General features: G+C 46.5%; 1 protein-coding gene across 1 annotated transcript; it reads left to right on the forward strand.

Annotated features, from left to right (window-relative positions):
- Positions 1 to 14,956: 14,956 nt before the first annotated feature.
- On the forward strand, positions 14,957 to 15,916 carry LOC142462916 (taste receptor type 2 member 40-like). The gene has a single exon (XM_075565132.1). It carries the CDS (start codon positions 14,957 to 14,959, stop codon positions 15,914 to 15,916), a length of 960 nt encoding a protein of 319 aa, XP_075421247.1.
- Positions 15,917 to 16,707: the final 791 nt, after the last annotated feature.

The following is a 16,707-nucleotide window of genomic DNA, read 5'->3' on the forward strand; positions in this document are numbered from 1 at the left end:
GAGGTGTTGCCAGCTGGGAGAAGAGCCCGCCCACCTCGCCTACTCCTGATAGATGGCCAGGCGGCCCCCCAACCATGCCTAGCGTAGGAGCTGGAACCAGTAGTCAGCCCCGTAGTAGCGATCTTTCCTTGAATATGATAGCCTCCCAAATAGTAGAAGCCGTCACCATCTCGACCCAAGCCCAGAGCTATCGGAAACTAAAGGCCTTTTCTGGGATTCTGCCGATGCCTGCGGGAGAAGAAGGGATCAATGCATGGAGGGACCATACGCTCCAAGCAATAGCGGAGTGGTCGTGCTCCGGAGCCAGCAAAAGACAGAGGCTGGTTGAGTGCCTCCGAGGCCCAGCCGCCCGGCTGGTATGGACACACCGTGACGTGGAAGGAGAAGTTACGGCACAAGAACTAGTGGAAATGCTCACTCAGTCCTATACCCGAGAAGACGACGAGGATGAGCTAATGGCCCATTTCAAAGCTCTTCGCCAAAAAGAAGGTGAGAATTTATCTGCCTTAGTTCGCGAACTACAACTGTAACTGGGGCCCCTCCTGACCAAAAATATCATTTCCGCCGCCGAAGCGGACCGATTCCGACTCAAACAGCTACTCAAGGGGTCGTTGCCTGATCACAACATAGCTATAATGATGCGGGCCGCACCAATCGCTGTAGTACCACCCAGCTATGTGGAATTAATGGGTTACATCAGAGGACATGAGGTGCAGCGACATTTCCATGAATAAAAAAAAAACAAAGCTACAATCAAGGGTGACACCGCTGTTCCCTCTGCCCCAAAGGGTAAGAAATCGTCCACCCCGGAGGAGGAAGTGACTCACAAGTCGCCTGCCAGGGAAGGTCGTGCTCCCAAGACGTCATCTTCCACGTACAATGCTCGTCCTGAACGCCGCAACGTAGTTTGCTTTAACTGTGGGAAGAAGGGCCACTTCTCCAACGATTGTCCAGAGAGGGAGGACCCTCCGGAGGAAAAACCTCCCGATAGAAGAAACCCAGCCCGGTCAATGGTATGCCGAGTACAAACTGCCGAGTCTGACTCAGAACCCCCTCCTGGAACCACAGATGTCCCTGCTGACGCCGGCCCTGGTGATGACGCCTCCCCCATGGAAGCTTACAGTCAAGTAGGCCCCGCGGCCATCGTGCCTGTTGTACTGGAAGGGATCTATGCATCGGCACTACTGGACACGGGATCACAAGTGACCATTATATACCGCAAGTTCTATGACCAGCACCTCAGACTCTGCCCCCTGAGGGCGGCCGATCATATGAAAGTAAGGGGGTTAAGTAATGAAGACTACCCCATCAATGGGATTGTAAGGGTTCAACTGGAAATACTCCAACTGAACACCGGCAAGAGACACCCCATGCATGTAGCGGCAATGGTATGCCCAGAGCCCCAAGACCAGTGCAAGTATCCGATCATCTTGGGAACCAACACTGATATAGTGCAAGCTGTAATCCGAGCGTACCTTAAAGAAACTAACGAGTTGCCACTAGCCAATTCTCTCCTAGATCCCGTCCTACGAGAGGAGTGCAACCGGGTATATGCCCTGGAGCGTCACAGGGATCTCTACAATCATCAACGCGAACTGACGACCATATTACCAGGGGGAGTGCAACGGATGGCCGTCTGGTGCTGTTATCCCGAACGAGATGAGAGCGATCAGCTTTTCTCTCTGGAAAGTACCCATGAGGAAGAAGTTCAGAGAGGGTATAGGGTACTACCCGAGGTGAGGGAGTGGACGACTAAAATCCCTCTACGAACCCACATGTATGTGCAGAACCTCTCCCCCTTCCCGATGGAATTTGATGCCGACCAGAGTTTGGGTTGCATATATCCGGTCAGCCCTGTGGAAACAATGCCCCAGGTGAATGCGGCGGCAGTGAATGAGCGGTTAGTCGATCTGGACTCCAACTTCGGCGAGTCGACGTTGCCCACCGAGTGGAAAGAACGGCTGACAACCCAGTTGAATAAACGACGGACTGTGTCCTCCACGAGTGAGATGGATGTGGGGTGCAGTCGCAGCGCCCAACATGCCATTCGACTGAGGGATACCACCCCATTCCGGGAATGCTCTCGTCGCATCGCCCCACGGGATGTGGACGATGTGAGGAACATCATACAGGAAATGGAAACCGCTGGGATTTTGACGGAGTCTCGGGGCCCCTACGCATCACCCATAGTGGTGGTGCTGAAAAAGAACGGCTCTGTACGACTGTGTGTCGACTATCGAACTCTGAACAATCATACGATACCGGATCAGTACAACCTTCCACGCATTGAAGAGATCCTGAATGCTCTGAATGGAAGCCAATGGTTCAGTGTGCTCGATCTACGATCTGGGTACTATCAGGTACATATGAATGCAGAGGATCAGGAGAAAACAGCCTTCGTCTGCCCCCTTGGATTCTACCAATTTACACGTATGCCCCAAGGTATATGTGGGGCCCCTGCTATCTTCCAACGACTGATGGAGAAGACTATCAGGGACATGAGCCCTCGGGAGTGTCTTGTATACCTGGACGACATCATTGTCTTCAGAAGAACTCTGGAGGAGCATGAAGAAAGGCTCCTTAAAGTAATAGACCGTCTTGGGAAGGAAGGGCTGTAATTGTACCTAGACAAGTGCCGGTTTTGTCACACCTCGGTGACCTACGTGGGGCACATCCTGTTGGCTCAAAGGATCGCCACCGACCCAGCCAAAGTAGAAGCGGTCGTGAACTGGCCGCGTCCCGAGAATGTCACAGAACTACGATCCTTCCTGGAGTTCGGTGGGTATTATCGTCGCTTCGTGGAAGGGTACTCTAGTAGAGCAAAACCCCTGAACAATCTGTTGAAGATATACCCCGAAGAGACCGGAAGGAAGGCCGTATCGGCTCGCAAACCGTTTGGTGATAAATGGACGTCTGAGTGTGAACAGGCCTTCCTGAAATTGAAGAAATGTCTGACCGAAGCGCCGGTGCTTGCGTATGCTGATCCCGAACAACCATATGTTCTGTATGTGGATGCCAGTCTCAATGGACTGGGTGCCGTCCTGCACCAGAAGCACCCCGAGGGCCTTCGGCCTGTCGCCTACATCAGTCGCAGTCTGATACCCAGTGAACAGAGATACCCCGTCCACAAGTTGGAGTTCCTGGCTCTCAAGTGGGCGATCACCGAGAAGCTCGACGATTACCTTTACGGGGTGACGTTTGAGGTAAGGACGGATAACAATCCCCTCACGTACATCAATACCTCGGCCAAATTAGATGCAGCAGGACACCGATGGCTGGCCGCTCTGAACAATTACCGCTTCTCCCTGAAGTATAAGCCGGGACCCTTGAATGTCGGGGCTGACGCCCTCTCCCGACGGCCAGGGCTAATTGCTACTCAAGATGATGAGGAGTGCGAGCTATGTGTAGCACTGCCGCCATCGTCAACGACCAAGTGGCCTTCTGAGAATTAAGGGTGGCAGATTCATTGGGATGCCAGCCGCAGGCTGTCCCCGCCGCCTACTGCGATCCAAAAGGGATGAACATAACGCATGACAAGGTGCTACGGTGGAAAGATCTGGTAGACTACCAAATACGAGATCCTGTCATTAGTATCATTAGGCAAGCCGTTGAAAAGAAGAACCCAGCCCTTCTGAAGCGTGCTCCCAATGACTTGGTGGCCTTGCTCATGCGGGAAGTGGACAAATTCCCACTGGAGTGTTCCAGTTTGCGAGACACGGCCTGGCATCCTTGATGATGGTCGATAACTGTGTATAAGGATATTATCCTCATTGAGGATGAGTTCAAGTTTTTGTCTGTTCAGTTTCCACGTACACCGTTATTTTACTTTATACCTAAGATTCACAAAAATTTAACTGCACCTCCGGGGAGACCTATTATTTCTGGTATCTCTTCCCTCACTTCAAATCTTTCACAATTTATAGATCACCATCTTCAACATTTAGTCACTGGTGGTAGATCCTATTTGCGAGACACGACACATACGCTACAAATTTTAAAAGATCTAAAATGGCAGCACGGTTACATTCTTGCCACAGCTGATGTAACATCCTTATACACAGTTATCGACCATCATCAAGGATGCCAGGCCGTGTCTCGCAAACTGGAACACTCCAGTGGCCATTCATGCACTAAGAGGGATTTTTTGATGGAGAGTATTTGGTTTATTTTGACACATAATTATTTCACTTTTAATTCCCACTATTACATTCAGAAATGTGGTACCGCTATGGGCACGAGGTTTGCTCCTAGTTACGCCAACTTATTTATGGACAGTTGGGAGGAGGAGTTCATCTGGAACAACTGTCCTCTAGGAGCAAACCTGGTGCTCTGGCGGCGCTACATTGATGATGTGATCTTTATTTGGTCAGGCACTCAGGATTCCTTAAATGATTTTTGCACATATTTAAATCAGAATCACCTTAATCTTAAGTTCACTTGTAGTTTTAGTACTGAACACATTGATTTTTTGGACCTTCACATATATGTCAAAGATGATATATTGCACACTAAGACCTTCTTTAAGCCTGTGCAGGCAAATAACTATGTGCGCGCGGATAGTCATCATAATCCGCAGTGGCTGCGAAATATCCCAAAGGGACAACTGGTACGTCTTAAACGTAACTGTTCCGAAGATGAGATTTTTAAGAAACAAGCAGAAGATTTAAAACAAAAATTCATTAATAGAAAATATCAAGAGTTTGAATTAAATGAGGCTTTTAATCAGGTTAATGAGATCAATAGGGACACTTTACTTCAGTACGATGCTAAAAAGAAGGAAACATTAAATAGATGTCACAATCAGGTAGCGTTCATCACTCAATACAATGAGATGGCGCCAAAAATGTTCCTGGGTGGAAATCAGAATTAAGGGAACGCATTCAGTTTGTTAGGAAAGTAACTAGATTATCACAGTTCATATTAATCTGACTTTGGGGGAGGGGGCAGTTGATGAGTTACCAGGGGAGTGGGGCAGTTGATACATTATGGGAGCAGGGGGGCAGTTGATGAGTTACAGGGGGAGTGGGGCAGTTGATACATTATGGGAGCAGGGGGGCAGTTGATGAGTTACAGGGGGAGGGGGGCAGTTGATACATTATGGGAGCAGTGGGGGTGGGGGGGGGGGCAGTTCATGAGTTACAGGGATCCAGAGGTGTCCCAGAGGAAGATGTTTATCTGGGTTTGAAAAAAAGGATAATCTACATTCCTAATCACAGTTGATAGAAAGATTATATCCATATCATAACCAAGTGATTTTCTATAAAATAACTCATGCGCATTTCCAGCATCAGTTATACAGATTTAAATATATAAACTGCAAAAATACACGGCTGTGGAAAGTATAAAGTGTTCTGGACCCAAAGGGATATACGCTGGGTAACGTATGGTCAGACAGCTTAACTAGTTTCCTTTTACAAGCAGCACAAGTTCTTTATATTTTCTTCACTTTATTAAAAAGCAGCAGATAACAAAGTTACTTGTAGATGGTGTAGTGAGAGAGCGTTTCTGCAGTAATAGTGCTCGATAGTAGGGACAAAAAGTAAAAACAATGCTTCTTACCGAGAGCTGGGAGGCAGAGGTAGTGCTTGCTAGCCTGCTGAGGTGAAAAGAAAGCAAAATGGAGGCTCCTCACAGGAACCGCGCCTGGGCTAAGGAAACTGTGAGCACAGGCAGGGGGTAATGGGACAGTCCACTATGCCAGGGGAATAACAGGGGTAGTCATAGCAACCACTACCAGGGCTAGGAGATAGAGAAAGAAACTAATGTATCCTTTCCTCCTGCACTGGGAATAATAACTCAGGGAAAGTGCTGCTGCATAAGGGGCCAGGAGGGAAAGCTGCAAAAAGGGGGAAAAAGGAACAGAACTATGATTCTTGTTCCATGACATAAAGAGTACATAGTGTCTATAATTATCAGATACATGATTTCCCGCTCAGGGATATAAAAAGGACCTGTGATACGTACTTATTCCTCACAATCCCCCGAATGCAAGGATGTGGGGCCATTAATCTGGTGATTACAGGGGGAGAGTTATGGAGTATTTTATACTCGCCGCTTAAATGATACATTTACTGATTCTAAAGCACCTGGGAAACTTTCTCGTCAGCTGATCCTAAAGGTGTCTCTCAGGGGAGAGGGGAACACATGGTTAATAGGCTGCACCCACCAAAGCATTTCAGGCATCTGGTGTGGCAATGTAGACAGCAGCACACAGGGGTGCAGATGGACGCCCACCACAGCTAACCCGGGAGAGACCCCCTAACCTCTCTGATAACACCCAAGAGCGTAGCGTGCTGTACCCAGGGGCCACAATGGAAATGTGCAGAGAGAACTTTACCAGGAAAATTGGATCCAGGAGCGAGGAGGGTTCTAGGAGTGAAAAGAGGTCCAGGAGTGAAGAGGCAGCGAGGCAGGCACAGTTCTAGGCTGGCAGCAGACAAACAGAAGTTCAGACAGGCATGGGTCAATAACAGGAAATCCAGCACAGAGAGCAATGGCATAATAGAAGTGGGCAAGTCCAGCAGAGAACTAGAGAGTCTGGCAGGAGGTAACCTATTAGAAAATTTGTTTTGAGCGCGCTGTCTCTCCAAACGACCCCCCTCTCATGGCTACCCGGTGTCACCCCGCAGCTCCCAATCTCCCGTGATCAGCGGGGCATAATCAGCAATTAAAAAAACAAAAATAGGAGCGGGTGATGAAGTGTCATGTGACACGGAACATGTTGGTGATGTCATAACGCAGCGATGCACGTCCGTGACGACGGTCAGTTTGTGTAGCTGGTGTAGCCCTACCTGCCACGAGGAGCACAAAGGGGAATTCTAGTGCCTAAGGTCTGTTTGTTCTATAACATCTTGCATTCCTAGCACCTCTCCTTCCCTGTCACCATCTAGGGTTGTGCATTTGAGTGTTTACATCCATTATTCCTGTGTGGCTAGGGCTCGTGCAAAGTTTATTAGTGTCAATTTAGACAAGGCTATTATTATATTATTATATTATGTGTATTTTTTGTATGATGAATGATTTTTCATGATAAAAATATATGTATTAATTCTGGTTTCTTCTGGTTTCATTTTCATGCGCGCCTATTTTTGTTTTTTGTATAGGAGGTAACCTATTGCAGCAGCAAGGGGGGAGTGCGACACTTTCTGGTTTATATAGTACTGAAAACAAGGAAGTGACTGAGCGGAACCGTCAATGCTAAAACCTGGGGAACTGGAGCTGGTATGTTAATGCAGGGGTGCGCAAAATGGGGGGGGGTGAAAGATTGTCTGTCTGCAGGGGTGTGTGGGGTTTACAGGGGCCCCGCGCCCTTCCCGAAAGCACATAAACTAAATCCCGGGAAGCGGTGAAGTCCTCTGTAAACTGCACTTTACCTTGGCTTAGACGGATTCTGGAGACGTGTTGCCATGGCAATGTGGCATCATGACGCCCATAACACCGGAGCCATGGTAAGGCGGGGGTGGGCGTGCATGGAGAGGGGGACAGCCGGCAGGGGGACGCAGGAGTAAAAGATTGTGCTCCCCTGTGCTATGGGGTATAGAATATTTTCCTCATTGCATTGCGATAAAATTACCCATAGAGCATTGCTGCAGGCATCGGTTTCAAGAATAAAAGTTTTTCAGGTGTCTGCTTGTGCCAATATAGGAGATTCACAAAACATCACCTTTAGATGTTTAAACATGGATTCAATATCCTAGGTCCATTTAAAGGGAGCTCCTTAGAAGTGAGGTTAGCTATAGGTGTTACTAGTTGATAGTATTCCGGTATTATCGGTTTACCGCCGATAGAAATTTGAAAAGCCGAGAAATTGTTGTTCCTCAGTAACGTTGAGTGGCGTAGTCTTGAATGGTGGGAATTTTATGTTAGTCCATGGACACGCCTTTAGAAGTACAGACATATCCAAGGACCTACACCTCTGTAATGTGAAAAAAAAACATTTGTCCAGTCTGGCATACAGTCTGTGTACACGTAACCGGCTCAATACTAACGTGTTCCGTTTTCCGAAGCGAATAAATTAAAATGTCATCCAGGTTGTACAGTATACTGCAAGGAAACCTGCAAGTAGAAACCTAAAAATGTAATTCACCAAAACTGAAAGGCCACAGAGGCATTGCAAAGTAAAAAAGGCATTTATGTAATATTCAGTGTCCATACTTAGGGACATATGCCCCTTGTCTTAGTCGTCATATCCCACTTATCGAGGCTTTTTAGCTGTTATCAGCCAAAAATGCCTGCAGCGATATAGAAAGCCTTTATAAGTGGGCTGAATCTCCATTTTTTGCAGCTGTCAAAAACACATGGCCAAGTGATCAGCGATAAGCCCCTTATCGGCAGGTTCTGAAACTCGTGCGAATCTAGTAGCCTTGATTAGGTTATCGAGGCCTATCGCGGCTCTAGAATGGCGGGTTTCTCCCCAAATCCTCACCCCAGGAAAGTTGGCGTGAAACTGCCAAGAAGTTTCTTAGGTGGCGGCGAGAGGGACTTTAGTAAAAAAAATGCATTTTTCCTGCATTGGATTGATGCCGGGGGTCTCCGGAGCTGAAACACATTAATATTAGCACTGGAGGCCCCCAGCTTGAATCCCATGCAATAAAAATACATTTACAGGCAACTTCATTACCTTAGCGGCTAACCGCTAAGGCAATGAAGGGGTTAACAACTAGTGCCCGGTTTATTGTGGGTAGCGGGGGTGGGTGAAGGTGGTATTTGACACTTGGTGGGTGTTTAGGCCTTGCGAGGGGGGGGGGGGTGGGTTGCGGGTTGAGTTAGCCAACCAGCATAAATAAAGTAAATAAAACTATCTACTTACCTCTGCTATCATGAAGGGCGTCCTCGTCAGCATACTCCAGGTCCATGTCCTCCGTTGGCAGCAAGAGTACAAGAAAAAATACAATCTAAAGGCCCCTAGTCCCTTAATCACCTTAGCGATTAATAACCGCTATAGTAATTAAGGGGTTAACCCCCATCCCCCGCTACCCACCCGGGAGGCCTAACCTCCCAGTCCAGCCCCACTATACCCACCCTCTACCCATTGATTGGTACATTAGTACATCATGCCCATATAATATAGGCATGATAAGCCATTATAGCATCAATGGTCAGCCTAATAAAATCATTAAAGTAAAAAATACACAATAATGAAAGAAATACAAAAGCACCTTAACACCCCAACAATAAAAGAACTAAAAAGCCGAAAGTACACATCAAAAAAATTAATCTATTACCAAAACAGCAAAAGAATTAAAATTATGTTATTCCAAAACATAAGAATACAAATAAATAAACACCTATCCAACAAATCAATTAAAGAAATAAAACCACTAGCCATCAAATCAATTAAAGAAATTACACATGTAGCACTGGCCGCAGGTGTCTGGCAGCTGTGTTCTTCATCGGAAGAGGAGGGCAAGGACACCTCCTCTGGGCCGTGATGTTGGGGCGCCTCACACCCTCCGGTAACAATTGGCACAGACCAGGCCTGCTCTGGGTCGACCATAGGAGACGCACCCAACACCCCCGGGGCAGTCGACTCACCCTCCAGACAAGCCAATCTATTGTCTGATCTATTCGGTTCTTGAACCATTGAGACTTGGACCACGGGAGTCATCTCAACCACCGGAATGTTGGGGTTTGGTGAAACAGGTATCCAGGCACATGGGCTAACAGGTGGCCCTGAGAGGTAGAGATTTGCACCGGCCGCATTCCCTGACCGTAAGGCCTTGTTGTAGGCCGACAGGGGCACTGGCGTAGGACAGTCCACAGGGGCTGCATCGGCTGGTGTGGAAGCCCAGTCTATTGGCCGAAAGACAGCTAATAGTGGTACAGGGCTGGCAGGCCTCATGTAGAGAGCTCCGCTGTGTGGGCACCGCGTGGTAGGGCTGGCATCGCCCCCAGGAAGCCGGCAGTCAGGGAACGCACACCGCAAGTGGTGTCGCCCATAGATGGTGATGACCAAATAGCCTCCTGGCAGAGAATATTTGGTCAGTTCTAGCTCCGCAATGGTTCTGAAATGAGGTAAATGAGGTAGAATGGAATCTAGATAAGGCAGCTCTTCTCCCTTCCACAGCACCGCAGAACTAAAGTCCAGCAGGATGTGGCAAACTCCTCCCATAGTCGAGACAAAGTCCTGGATTGGTTTAGGGTTGTTGATCCTCCCCTAAGTGGAACACAGAGCAGGGGAGGGCAGACCAAGTAATGACCAGGCTCCGGCTGAGCCAGTCACAATGATGGGCGGTGTCAGTTGTGACGGTAGGGGTTGCTGGGAGACCTAATAAAGATAAATCCAAGCTATTTACCCCTAAATCCATGTAACTTGGCCAGCTATGTAAGGCTTATTTCAGCCAATTGTAATTTAATATCTGGGGGAGAACAGGAAATGTATTTCAAAGCCTGTATTCTTAATTCCCTGTAAATGCAATCCCCCAGTGAATCAACATTGTTCTGTGATGTGATTTGGGCTAGCTGTAATTCTAAGTCCTGTCTTTTATATAATTACCTTATGTCTGTATTTATGCCTGTGTTAGAAATTCCTCCCAGATAAGATACCTGGTATTGTGTGGTGATGGAATTAACATGCAAGAAAGTAAATGGGATATTCCACTGTTATTGTCATTTCTATGGAGAAAGACTAAGTAATTCACTCAGTTGAAGCTGTCCATAGAAATAGATCAGAACAAAGGTAGGGGATTAGTTAAATGAATCACTTATCAGGTCTGAACCCCAGGCACTGTTTCTCTTGGCTGGCTGCCTTGCTCAATGTTAAAGGATAGCCACCACGGGGTATATAAGGAACAGTCCATCAGACGTACATCTCTGGGAAGGAGTGTGGAGACCATCTGATAGACACTCTAGGAAAGAGTGTGGAGTTTGAGTCTGACCAGCTGCAGGTTAATGTCAGTGTGGCTGCTCTGTGCAGCACTCTTATATCCTGAAGCAGACGAGTGGATAGCGTAAACCCATTTGAAGTGGGTCCCTGCACCTAGGAAAGGGTAATCTTATTCCCCAGACCCCATAAGTTTGTATATTTTTGTATTTTGTATTCTTGTGTGTTTTATGAGGTCTATTCAAAATAAACCTCATTTTATTGCACTGCCTTGTTTTGCCCTGTGATTGATCCCTTAAATATAATGGTGTTAAAAGACCTGGTCTCCCGTGACATCAGTGTTTTGCCGCCGAACTGGATGCAACTGTTTTTGAAAAACTTGCAGCTGGCATTTGCAAAACCTATGCAGTCTTGTAGATTTCGGTGTGAATGCTATCTTGTTTGCGCAATACATGCTATGCACTCCATTTTAAAGTACACAGCAAAGTCCATTACAATAGAGGTACACGCCTGGTGACGCCTCAGGGGCCCATTCCTCAAACGTTACATGGTAAAACAGCACAGTCCATATCCATTAAGGTGCACAGGGTCCCCCATCCTACAACTGAAAGTGCTCTGACTCTTTATGACATGAGATGAGGGGTTCACACTCCCTGGATGCTTTCCCACAGGGTGCGCCCCCATTAGCACACTCCCATGTACCCAGTGTCCCCAGCAACAACTGAAAGGATTCATGGCCCTAGTAATTTCTTTTGTTAGCAGCTTGAAGGGTATATGCTCCCCGGATTTTCCTTTGGTGGGCGCCCCAACCACTGGTCTTTATTTGAATGAAGGGTACACGCTCCCTGCTATCATACTCTCAGGGTATGCCCCAACTAGCACAGAGTATCATGCATAGGTGCACAGGGTCCCCAACCTGCAACTGAATCCCTGTTTTTAACATAATGTAGGGTCTTCACATTCCCTGGTAACATTCCATCAGGGAACGTCCCAACACAGTCTGTCCTTGGTAAGGGTCTTGGCAACCCCCTTCCTGGATTTCCCGTCAGAGAGTGGTCCTCCCTTCCTTAACACGGATGGGTGCCCAGGGTCTCAGGTGGAGAATCAGGGCCCCAGACCCTTTTACTGCTTCCTGCTGCCAATGTCTCTAAAAGCCTGTCCTGTTGCTGCATCTCAGCAGCGCCTCCAATTGTAGCACTGTCCCCTCCCCCCCCAACTCTGGGAGATCTTGCATAGCTACAGGCCTGTGTGGTGCTGGTTACCTGTGAGGGTTCAGGAGAGCAGAGCTTCTGTGATATTGTGGGGAACAGGACAGGCTTTAGGTGATCCTCAGATTCTTTTCATTTGGTGACAGTGCCTCCAATAACAGCAGGCTACAGCAGAGCTGCAGGCTGTCCCTAACATGACATTACTTTTCTCTTATACTTCTGTCCAATAGACTGTGACTTACCAGAAGTATATAAAAGGGGTCTTTATTTGTAGCAGCCACTGCAGATGGTATCACAGCGTTGCATATAGTGGAGAATGGGTTTCAGGCCCTTGGATGGTACTGGCCAGCAGTTAATGTTCAGGCCATGTGCTCTGCACAGATCTTGGTCTCTCAGCCCCGGGATGGGCTTGAGCTCCTCTCTCTTCCCCGGCTGGGAAGGAACAACTGACTCTATAATTTGGAAGGCATCCTCCCTAGTGAAAAAGGGGAGGGTACAGGGTCTGCACCATGATTGGCTGCAACACAGACCCAGTGTCACCTCCTCTCCTTCCAATCAAGGAGGCTGCATGAGGGGGGTAAGCCCCACAGGATAGCCTGTCACGGTCTGTATCTATGAGAATGTATGTGACAGGAAGGCATAAAGATAGTCTGGACCAGCCATGGCTCTATACAGCTAACCAACAAAAAATTAATAAAACATACAGAACCCCTATAAGCTCATATTGAACCCCCAAAATAACCACAATATATATATGCGTATAGGTGTCAAAGAGGAGTGCTACTGAGCATGGCAATATATATTTAAAACCAGAGACAGAACATGAAACACAGACACAGCTCAGTGCTGCATTCATTAACACAGATACACGATACAGTGCCTATATATATATATATATATATATATATATATATATATATATATATATATATATAAAAAGATATCTTTTAAATAAAAGAGTCTTTTAGTTTAACTCTTTGGTCAAAGTGTCGTAAGCCCTTGAGCCCCTCCAAGGCAGACCACGTCTCAAGGGTCCTAACACTATTATAAATTCTTAATAACCTGTGCATTACCAGGAAGAATGATTTATAATAAATCTGTCAAAATTAGTTGCATAGTTCTAAGTCTGATTGAAGCTCTTATTAACCTGTAAAATACCAGGAAAAGCAAAGTAAATAATTTTTTTTTATAAACTACATTTTATTCCACTACCTTGTTTTGCCTATTGAATGGTCCCAGAAAGGTATAAAGGTGTTAAAAGTGCTGCTCTCCCGTGACAATGATGTATTCCTACACCTCTACTCTCCTTCTGTCACTCCGCCCTCTTCTTGCTGCAGTTCCTGTCGAACCCTCTCTTCATTACGTCCTTCAATCCCTTGGTATTTAAAATAAATAAAAGACAGTGTTTGCCGTGGTGGGCAAACATACAAAAAACAAACTTACTCCCATCCCTTCCTAACTCACTCACCCTCCTGCTCACCCACACTGCCAGAGAGGAGACAGGTCCAAGTGGTGTCCAACACACACTGCCAGGGAGGAGACAGGTCCAAGTGGTGACCAACACACACAGTAGTCTAGGGTACAGAGCAATGCCAGCAACTTCCCATGGAAGAAAGGGAGATTTCTACCTCAAACTATAACACCAAACGGCTCAGGCAGCGCAGCATGCTGGGGGATTAACCCTTTCCTGTCACAGTCAGGTTCTTTGGCTTTGCCAGGTGCTCTATAAAGTTATTATAATAACAGCATCTCCTCATATCACCCGATCCTGCTGGGAGTATTAATGTCATCTATCACATTTGAATCTTTCCAAATGAAATGTTCTCATAATCAAAGTTATTTGGAAATGCAAATGAAAGTCACAGAGCTGCCACCTCCGGGTAACGTTATACTGGTGCTGGCTGAGGCCTTCACCTGGGCTTAGAAATGGATAAAACTGGGTTTGGAAATGGGTAAAACTGGGCTTGGAAATGGGTAAAACTGGGTCTGGAAATGGATAAAACTGGGTTTGAAGTGAGAAAATTCCCAAAATAAGCACTTAAAAAAATATCCAGTTTCCATTGCTGAAAAATCCACCTTAGAAACCATATTATAAACAATTAACCAATAAATAACAAAAACAGTGTTTCCTATGAGGACAGTGGCGGCCAGCATTGTGTACGCTCCCACATATAACATTTACAGGAAGATAGCTCGGGAACGCACACACCCAGAAAGGGAGAAATCTCTGCAGAGAACACAAAGTATCCGGCTGTTTGGCTTCTCACTGTGTTAAATAATTACCCCCATGTTATACTGCAGGTCCCTTATTCTCATGTCTGTTCATGTTGGGTGCAGCCGTTTAAGAGAGAGCTATATACATTTAGAATGTACGCTGCCCCTCCCTTAGCCCTGTATATAACATTTAGGTAACACTTTGGTGTCTAGATTGGGAAAGAGTTAGATTCTTAGCGGGACTCATTAATGTGGAGAATATTAATCTGAGCAAAACCTTTCTGAAATGTAAATTAATTCTTGCTATTTTTTGCTTGGGAACTTTACCATGTTACTGACAAACCCTTTTTATGTTCTCTGAACCCTCCCGTCACTTTTCTGTGAAGCTGAAAAAACGTTTTATTCCTTCTGTAAATTCAGGAAAATAACTGATACAGCCAAAATAAATACTGTAAATAAGGCAATGCATTTTTTATTTTTTTTATTTTATGTTAATTTTTATCTTTGTGACTTTCACACTTTTGCTGCCGAATTTTTTTTTTAAGTTCTCTGAACTCTGCTGTGATTGGAAGAAACCCAGAAATGAGACACCAGGACATTTGCATGTGCTTTGCACACACGTTTATTTTATCCCGGCTCTGCCCCATGTGCCAGTCAGATACTGAGGCATCAGTTGTAACGCTCATACATCAGAGAGGAAGAGCAGTAACACATGCAGAAGAGCAATATGCTGACATGGGTTCGTATATTGCTCATAACCATCAGTATAATTCCATGCATAGCAGGCACCATCTTCAACTCGTGTATCATGGCTGTGAGCTACAGAGACTGGAGAAAAGATATCAGCCTGAATCAGTGTGATCTAATCCTACTTAGTATTGGTCTGTCTAATTTAGCCCTGCTGTGTACATTGAATACACAATTGTGGCTTCCTATGCTCCAGTCTCACATCTGGTTCTACAGAGATCTCACATTAGCTCTGCTTGTTCTTCAAATCTTCATAATTTGCTTAAATATCTGGCTCACTGGCTGGCTTTGTGTCTACTACTGCATCAAAATTGCCAACTTCATGCATCGTCTCTTCTTCCGAGTGAAGCTATGGATTTCCTCTGTGTTGCAAAAACTGCTGCTGATGTCAGCCGTGGGATCCTTTATTATAAGTGTCCCATCGATGTGGACTTGTGGGCAAATAGATGCTCAGGAAAACAGCAATTACAGTCTCACAGCCAACTACAGTGCGGTCAGTGAAACATCTGCTTTATGTATCTCTAATATAGTCATCATGGCCGTGCTAGGATGCTGTTTGCCCATTCTGCTATCCCTCATTTCTATTGGGCTCACACTGACGTCTCTTTTGGGACACGTCTGGAGGATGAAGCAGAAGACATCAGACTTCAGCATTCCCCGGTTACAGGTTCATTCCAGAGCAGCCAGGACCATGATACTGCTTGTTGTCCTCTCCATGTCTCTCTGCATTACAGAACTCTGCCTCCTCTCCCTTCCCAACAGACCAGAAAACATTTTCAGAAATATCTGTTTGTACTCTCTCCTGTGCTACCCCACAGCACAAGCCATCATTCTAATCCACGGGAACTCCAAGTTATGGAGAGTGTGTCAGGAGATCCTACACTGCATTAACCCTTTGAGAGCCGCATGCCATACTGTAGTGTGATGGACTTTTTTAGCTGGTTTTCTAGAGGAGATTGTGTTCTGCTCTCATGTGGAGCAAAGCGCAGAGATATGGACTCTCCCTCTTCCATTTCTGTAATCAGTGACACGGTGATCCTGTTAACACTGTGAGGAGGGCTCACGATACTGTAACGTGCTGGAGGGGCCGCTGCACTCTGGTGCTTCTCTGTCCCTCCTGCACTCAAAGGTTTAAGCTCTGCATGGATATAGAACTAGGTGCAGGAAAGGAACATGTAATGAACCCCTTACGCTGCCGGTGTCTGTAACACAATAAATATACAACTGCTAGTAATAAATGTGCTCCCTTGTTTGTGTTTATAGACACGTAATTGTACAGAGGGAAGGTACCGATGTAACAGCAGAACCAGAGCAGATTTCCCTCTCTGGTTTCTCCATTTCTCCCTTCCTCTCTCTGACCATCATCTCATCTCATTTTCTCTCTCTCACGTCTTCCCTTCTCCACCTCCATCTTCCCCTCGTTTCTGCAAAGACCTGCGCTCTGTTAACCTCGCGGCTCATGTCTCCACTTTGCGTTCCTCCCTCTCCTCTCTCAGCCCCGCTACAGACTCTAACAACCCGGTCAGGATCTACAACTCTGCCCTATCCTCCTCTCTTGATGTATATGCACCTCTTTCTCTCTCTGCCGGTCTCGCCCTTCTAACCCCAGGCCCTACTACCTCCTTCCACATTACTGTTGGAACTACAATCATTCACCCAGTAGCCCAAGCATGCTGCCTAGGGGTCACATTCGACTCCTCTCTCACATTCGCCCCT

Source organism: Ascaphus truei, chromosome 11, assembly GCF_040206685.1.
Source record: "Ascaphus truei isolate aAscTru1 chromosome 11, aAscTru1.hap1, whole genome shotgun sequence".
Taxonomy (NCBI): Eukaryota; Metazoa; Chordata; class Amphibia; order Anura; family Ascaphidae; genus Ascaphus; species Ascaphus truei.